The 8,684-nt window shown below is 44.3% G+C and overlaps 1 protein-coding gene across 1 annotated transcript; it reads left to right on the top strand.

Annotated features, from left to right (window-relative positions):
• Positions 1-8,057: 8,057 nt before the first annotated feature.
• On the top strand, positions 8,058-8,457 carry LOC136133101 (ubiquitin-like FUBI-ribosomal protein eS30 fusion protein). Its single transcript, XM_065890235.1, is given in 2 exon segments — positions 8,058-8,306; positions 8,308-8,457. Coding segments are annotated over 2 exon segments (399 nt in total).
• The last annotated feature ends 227 nt before the right edge of the window (positions 8,458-8,684 follow it).

Here is an 8,684-nt window from a genome sequence, read left to right as displayed (position 1 = left end):
AGAGAACAGAAGTGAAAAACTCCAGGAATCTGAGCAAATCCTTCTGAAGAAACCCAAGGAGGCAATCAGAAGGAACCCAGTCAGTTCTCCCTGTTTGAGAGCTTTAAAGCAGAATGACCATTTTCTCCCTACACAAAGGAAGAGTTACTCTGCACTAGTCACTCCCTTCCCTAAGTCCTCTCAGTCAACTTAGCCACAGATGAGAGAAAAGGCAGCATCGTTAAGTACGCACCCCAAAGCACATCTCAGGGATCGATTTCTAAGAGAATTCTTTTCTCACTTGCTACTCTGAATAGAAAGACAACCCTAATAGTAGTCAATAATTCCAAGAACACAGGTGGACTTCTGCCTGCCAGTTTCGAGGTTAATGACCGCCTGTGGGGCACGGTTTCCAGGGCTTTGAAGAGGCTTTAGAGGTCCACCTAAGAACTGAATCCTCCTTCACACTTCATGGGACATCTGGAGGTGGATGTCACCCTGTCCTCCCAAGGAGGGAATTCCACAGCATGAAGGCCCCTCCTGAGGAGGACAGCACGTGAATGACACGTCACAAAGATCACACAGGACAGCCTAGAGAGGATGAGCTGCAGGTGGGTCAGCTGCAGAAACTCCCCCTGCCACCTCCCCTGTTCTCTCACCTAGTGCACAACCCCAGAGGAGCTCCAGGAGGGGGAGGGATTGAGCAGACCACACCCCTTCCCACAGCACATGGGGATCCTTAGAGCCAAGCATCAACCCTGAACCGTAAGGGGAGGCATGACATGAGTTCTAAACAGAGTCGTCCGGATTTTAATAGAGGCAAGTGAATGGACCGCTGTTGCAGATATCAGGGGATGAAAGAGCAAGTCAGCAGAACATGGCTTAAAGTGATGACTGAATCAAAATAAAACCTTTCCGTGCTCGCCCCTCCACAGAGTGCAAAGCCACTTCACTGAACACAGGGGAACGGATCCAGAGAGAGGAGCTGCTGAATAATGCAGTGGCCAATCTCCTCTGGGACCGAGTCCAGCGGGGCCGGGTGAGTCAAGGTAACGGGTGGAAGCTGGGCGGGCAGAGGCTCAGAGGAAAGACTGGGAAATGCTGCCATTATTCTGAAGTAATGAGCAGCCTCCGATGCCACTGAAGTAGATGCAGTGACTTGAGATTTTAAGAAGCCAATTCTGACGGTGGCCTAGAGTGTGGAGGAGGGAACACAGGCAGGGATGAGAACGAGACAGGAAGACTGGATCCAGTTTGAGTCATATAGTCCTTTGTCAATACCTGGATCTAACCTCTGCAGAGGGAGGTCAAGGGCAAAATGGAACCCAGAAGGACAAAGGGTGGAGTTGCCTTAGTAGGGATGCAGAGAGGGTTTAAAGGCACTTTTTAAAAAAATTAGACTCAGACTTGAATTCATCTGATTAGTAGAGCAATGTGTAAAATTCCTCCCGCTTGGAGAGCAAACTTCCCTTGAAAAGCAAAACAGACCGCGTAAAGTTCAGGTAAGAAAAAGGTGGAATATGTGGCTTAAGCTATACATTGTCTAGGCCACAAGAGAGTTTGGGAGAAAATAGTCTTTGAAACTCAAACACAGTATAGCTCAGCTCTTCACGGGAAGAGAGCTGCCAGTGTTTTGAAACTCCAAGCCCTAATTCGTCATAAAGAAGACACTCTGCCTGGGCCACCACCCACCTTCCTGCAGATAGCTCTAGAACCTACCATGGCTGCAGGCAACTGTATGAAAATATAGGGAGGTGGGGTCCTACCTGTATGTAATTCTTGAAGAGACAGCTATTTGTACTGAGGAACTGAACATGGAACATTTGAAGAGGAATGGTAAAGTGAGAGTAGGTGCAAGAGATAGGCTGGAAGAAACGGGTAGAGCTTACACTCCATTAGGTATCAAGTATGTAGGGAGCGAAAACAGTTGCAGGTTTTGAGCAGGAATCAATGGGGCAATGGCTATTAATTAATAGAAACAGGGAGGGTGAGAGAAGATTCAGAGACAAGTGGTAAGTTTAATCCTTTCTTAAATTTTTTCCTCTATGTTTTCCTTCCAGGTTTGAGATATGGTTAACATACCGTGTAAGTTTAAGGTACACAGCATCATGACAGGACATGCACATATACTGCAAAATGACCACCACAGGAAGTTAACGTACATCACCTCACAGAGTTATAAGAATTTCTTTCTTTGTGATGAGAATTTTCAGTGTTTACTTTTACAGCAACTTTTAAATACACCATACAGCTTTTTAAACTATGGTCATGTTGTATATTACACCTCCAGTACTTATTTACCTTTTAACTGGAAGTGTGTACCCTTTGACCATTTTCACCAGTCCCCCCACATGCTGGAACGAGAGGGCCTGCAATATATTCACAGATACTAGAAGTAAGAGACTGGGGCACAAGAGGGAGAGGGGGGTTGTCCCCTCCCCACACACCCCCTCCAGCGGCAGGGCTGGAGTTTCTGTGTTTCTGCGCCTGAAAGAGGGACCAAGCCCCTGCTGCAGCGCACAAAGCAGCTACAAGAAACAAAAAAACCTATTCTGCACATTGATTGATGTGACTCGGAGGGTTGGCAATGTCTCCAGGTGTTAGGAAACAAAGACCCAGCCTACGTCAATGCTGAACGAATAGCCAAGGACCCCAACTGTAGATGCTGTGAAGTTTGTGACAAAGCAGAAACAAAAATGTCAGATGCCACATGGATGAGGAACTTGGTGCAGAAGAAACACATGTTATTTAACAATCTGCCACTGAGTGAACAAAACCCAGCTGAAATCAAGCTAGAGGCAGCCAAGAACACACTGCTGGAGTCATCACAGACCACTACCAGGGTTGGCTCAGGGACAGCAGAGCTGGGAGTCTCATTCTGCCAGAAGGGGTGGGAGGCACTTATGGAGTGTGCTGGAAACTGGTAATGAGCCGGGGGGGGGGGGGGGTGTTGGCTGCGCGAAGGCAAGGACTCATTAAGATAAAGAGGTGGTCACACCCCACCCCCTGAAAAAAAACCACTTTTGTCTGTGCACTTAACTTTGTGATAGTTCTATTTGGTCAGCTATGTTCTCTGCATCTTCCATGAACCGGGGCAGGAACCTCCTAACCCAGCAGCTTCCCAAGTGCCCTGAGAAGCATGTAGCAGTATCTCTGAGGGGAAGGGGCTCCTTCTCCACAAGGGAGGGGGCACAGCACTCGCAGCTTTGAGAGGTGGGGATGCACAGCACCTGAAACCACACGCTTACTGAAAGGAAGAGCAGGTTCCAGCCATTACACAGATTGAAAGTAGGCAAAGCACGGGAGGCAAGCAGACAGAACAGGGGCTAACTGGCAGAAAACTGTACAACAAATGATAAATCTCAACTCTATGACCATTTAGCTTCAGTTTTCTTATCTGCAAATCGGGAATAACAATGTCTCTCTTATAGGGCTGTCGTAAGAATTGCATGAAGATAAGATTCTGGTCAGAAAACCAATTGAATAAATGGAATCTAATGTTAAAAGGAGAACTGATGTATTTAAACTGTAACTGGCTGTATCATCTGAGCAAGGTAACAGTTCTGTGCCTCCCTTTCCTCAGTTTAAAAAAAGGATCTATTTAGAGTACCTTGCTCTTAGGTCTACTTAGGATTAGAGAATACAAGTAACGATCTTATAATAGTGCCAGGCACACAGCACATGGTCATTAAAGGTTAACTGTCACTTTAAATCAGAAGCAGAAGTTCCTAAAACTTCCTTAGCTGCCTAAGTTACTGATTCTGCCTCATGAAAAAATTGCTTTGTTATTCTTGTGGGGGTTTTTCTAGTTGTCATGTAGAAACATAGAATCATCAGCAAATTTGAACATAAATTTTAAGTCATCCAACCACCTACATGGTCTTTTTTTTCTATCTACAGTTGAATTCAACTGGGGGAAGAGGGGGAGAAACTGTTTGCAGCGCCTACTCAGGGTAGGAACTATGTAAAGGCTGGGATGTAATCAGGGCTGATGCTCAGGCAGGTGCCCAGATATGGACACACCAGTTCTTAAGATGCTAAAGTATTTCACCAGCTGATTAATAGCAACTCCCTTAAGCTCCCCACTGATCCCCTCCCTTGAACACCGGGGGATGCCTCGTTATCTAGCAGCAGGAAGGTTTACTCACAGTTAGAGGATAATTTTTCAGAGTAAGGTACAATCACGACTCTCATACAGATATAACACTAACTATGTCACAGATTTAACTCATTAATGAGGGAACTGGAAAAGCCATCATAAATTCCTCAAAGGAGAATCCAAAGACCGGACTGGACCAATACTTAAGCCCATTAGGAATGTTGAAACAAATTTGCTTAAAGGATGCAAAACTGGCTTCTTCTACAATGGCAAAGGAAGTCGAACATTGACTAGCACAAAAAAACTATTGTATGTCTATAGATAAGAATTATTTGCATTATATCAGTATTGTAAAAGTTAACTAGATATCGTTAACTCTATAGATGTTATCTCTAGGGTTGTAAAATAACCCAGACAATTAAAAGCACAGACCCAAACCCTATAGAATCAGATAACTCTGAAAGGTATGCTCTAAACAACGCATAGGTTTCCACTGAAGACACCTGAAAATCTTTTGGCCTAATTTTTTCACAACTTTTTGGCTATGATCTTCCCTCCTTGATCAATAATCCCAAGGAAAAATCATCCTTGTAGGGCTGATCTCATTAGATTTGGCCTCATCATCTGCATAGATGGGCCCCAGGGCAGGCTACACCAAGGTGTGCCACTCTGGTGCATGGATTATTTTGAGCTGAGATCAAGGCCCAAAGACTCAGGAAGAACCTTTGAACTTCCCCCTTACTGCCTAAAAGAATTTAAAATAGGAGGCCTGTCCCAGAAAGAAGCTATCCTCATAGATAACCATGTAAAGTATTAGATGTGGTAGACAGAGAGCAACCTAGCAGAGCCCATTTGATCAAAGTTCTCTCTGTGTCCCATTGTCTCTAGATGGCCCATGAACTCTTTTTCTTCCTGTGGATTACCTTACTTCCCCCTTGAAGCCTCAGACCCCTACCTCTTTCTCCTTAGTCCAGAATATATATATATTAGCCCATGTTCGTGTGCCTGAGGCACAGTGAGGCCAAACAAACGGAAACACTGCACTTTGGAGCAAAGAAAGGTTTATCGCAGGGCCATGTAAGGAGATGGGTGGCTCATGCCCTAAAAGCCCTGAGCTCCCATAAGGGTTTCGGCAAAACATTTTTAAAAGGCAGGTGAGGGAGGCAGATCACAGGGTACCTGATCAGCTCATGCACAATTCTGATTGGCTGATGGTGAAGGGTGGTGTCACAGGGGTTAACATTATCAGTCCATAGGCTCCAGGAGGCCTGGGGCTATGTGCTCATGGTCATCAAGTAGTTAACATCTTCCAGTTGGTGGGGCGCTTTCCCATCTGTAAAACAACTCAGGAGATGTGCAAATACTGTTATGTAGGTATATTTCATCTTGCTTTGTGTTTGCGGGTCATCCTATGTGAATTTCCGTGCACATGTAGTAAACTGGATTTTTTCCTGTTAATCTGCCTTAGGTCATTTTAATCGCCCACCAAAAGAACTAAGAGGGGAAATTTCCCCTCCTCCACACAGCAAGAGGCTTCATCAAGTTGGCTTTGGAAATCCAGAGCTCTACAGTATGGAACAATCACAAAATAAACTTCTGTTGGGAAACTGTCTCACAAGGAATTTCAGATTGGACTTTTTCAAGTTTCTAGTATTTGCTATCTCAAGGCTAGGAAAACAAGCCCAAAAAACACTCCACCAAATTTCACCGGCAGTGCCTGTAAGTATGGGTGAATCCCCCTCACAAGGCCCCGGGCCTCCCTGGAGGTGGCTTCCTCACCACCACAGTAAGACTGGGCCCCGGTAAGCCAGCTTCCGGGACAGTCTTCCTGAGAAGCTTCCAAAAGGCAGTGGCTCCATTAAAAAGGCTCTAAGTGAAGTATAAACAAGTCAATCTTATTTTCTTAAAAGTGACTGTCATACCTGATTGAGAACCATTCTCAAATAAGACATTCCAGGCAAGGATTTGTTTGTAAACCCAATTTTTTTCTATTAACTCCTGGTACCAAGGCAGACAGATTCTTATTGAACCTACACAAATAACTATAGTGCCAAGAACAGAAGATTTAGTGAGAGTTTCTGATTTCCAGTAGAAGGGAGGGGGAAGTAGTTATTGAGAATCAGATATTATTTGAAAATGCTACATTTTTGTTTAAAATAGCATCTACTAAAGACTATTGGTTACAGATAGCTTAAGAATTCTTTTAAAAAGGAGGTTGCTGGGCTTCCCTCGTGGCGCAGTGGTTGAGAGTCCGCCTGCCGATACAGGGGACACGGGTTCGTGCCCCGGTTCAGGAAGATCCCACGTGCCGCGGAGCGGCTAGACCCGTGAGCCATAGCCACTGAGCTTGTGTGTCCAGAGCCTATGCTCTGCAACGGGAAAGGCCACAACAGTGAGAGGCCCGTGTACCGCAAAAAAAAAAAAAAAGGAGGTTGCTTACATATCTAGAAGAGAGAACATTAGAAGAACATCAACAGTATTCTAAACAAATATCCATAATAAAAATTTCCTCATCAGTTCATTTAGTCCTGTGTAATTAAGTAGTGTTCTGCTAGGTCTTGGGTTAGCAGACTCGGGAAGCCTGCTGCTTCTGCACTAAAGATTTTGAAGATTCTGACTCAGCCCACTGGCAAGCAATGCCTTCTGCACCCAAGAGTCTATCCTTAAAAGAGGCAATAGTTTAAAGTAGCTGGTACAGCATGGCGCCAGGACAATCCTTGTTGGAAGACACAAACTGACAAACTGCTCACTCAGGTGAAAATTAGAGTAAAACAAAATGCATCCATAGAGGAAAGAAACGTGAAATAGGTGTGGTTATTTATTACTGATAATTTTCAAACATGAAAGATCTGATGAGAGTTCAGAAAGAAGTGACAAGGAAATGTGGTCGTTTCTGTGGCATACATAACAAGATAATAAAGCCATGCCAAAAAAATGTAGATGAAATGTTTCTGCGTAATGATTAATTCAATTTTCAAGTGTTACATGTGATTTATAAGTGCACTAATATGGGGACTTCCCTGGTGGTACAGTGGTTAAGACTCCATGCTCCCAGCACAGGGAGCCGGGGTTCAATCCCTGGTCAGGGAACTAGATCCCACATGCATGCCGCAACTAAGAGTCTCCATGCCACAACTAAGGAGCCCGCCTGCCACAACTAAGACCTGGTGCAACCAAATAATATTTTAAAATAAATAAATGCATGAATATGATTTTTATAGAGGAAAAATCTTGATACACAGTAATCCTAAGATACATATCAAGAATATCAAGAAATTCAGTAACTCTGGAGTAGGGCCTGTATTTTATAAAACTCTACAGGTAAGTCTAATATGCATCTCCAATTTAGAATCACTGGCCTAGAAGATGTCAGATTCAAATTAAAGCTTATCAAACAGACAAGAGATTAAGTATTAGCAAGAATGTAGAAAAAAAGGGAACCCCTGAGTCCTGTTAGTGGGAATGTAAATTGGTGCAGTCACTATGGGAAACAGTATGGAGCCTCCTCAAAATATTAAAAATAGAACTACCACATGATTAAAGGAAATGAAGTCACTATTTTGAAAAGATATCTGCAGCCCCATGTTCACTGCAGCGTTATTCACAGTTAGCCAAGACATGGAAACAACCTATGTGTCCACTGATGGACAGATAAAGAAAATGTGGTGTATGTGTAAAATGGAATATTATCTAGCCTTAACAAAAAAAAAGTCCTGCCATTTGGGACAAAATGGACAGACCTTGAGGGTACTGTGCTAAATGAAATAAGTTAGTCCAAAGGATAAAAACTGTATCATCTCACTTATATGTGGTATCTAAAAAAGGCGAACACAGAGAAACAGTAGAACAGACGTTGCCAGGGGCCGGGAGATGGGGAAAATGAGGAGATACTTGCTGGTCAATGGGTATAAACTTCCAGTAATAAGATGAATAAGGCGGTAGCGGTAGCGGTTGCGGTATCCGCGGTTCAGTCGCCAACATGCAGCTCTTTGTCCGCGCCCAGGAGCTACACACTCTCGAGGTGACCGTCCAGGAGACTGTCACCCAGATCAAGGCTCATGTAGCCTCGTTGGAGGGCATCGCTCCAGAAGATCAAGTCCTGCACATGGCAGGCATGCCCCTAGAGGATGAGGCTACCCTGGGCCAGTGTGGGGTGGAGGCTCTGAGCACTCTGGAAGTAGCCGGCCGCATGCTTGGAGGTAAAGTCCATGGTTCCCTGGCCCGAGCCGGGAAAAGTAAGAGGTCAGACACCGAAGGTGGCCAAACAAGAGAAAAAGAAGAAGACGGGCCGGGCCAAGAGGCGTATGCAGTACAACCGGCGCTTTGTCAATGTTGTGCCTACCTTTGACAAGAAGAAGGGCCCCAATGCCAACTCTTAAGTCTGTTGTCATCTTGGCTTTCTCTAATAAAGTCACTTAGCCCAATCAAAAAAAAAAAAAAAGATGAATAAGTACTGGGGGATCTAATATACAGCACAGTGACTGTAGTTAACAATACGTGTCATGTGCTGGACAGTTGTCAAGAAAGTAGATCTTAAATAATCTCACTACCAAAAAAGTTATTTGAGGTGATGGATGTGTTAGCTAACTTTATTGTGGTAAATATA

Source organism: Phocoena phocoena, chromosome 13 (assembly GCF_963924675.1).
Source record: "Phocoena phocoena chromosome 13, mPhoPho1.1, whole genome shotgun sequence".
Lineage (NCBI taxonomy): Eukaryota > Metazoa > Chordata > Mammalia > Artiodactyla > Phocoenidae > Phocoena > Phocoena phocoena.
Note: the sequence above shows the minus strand (reverse complement) of the source record. Positions and strands in the feature narration are given on the sequence as shown.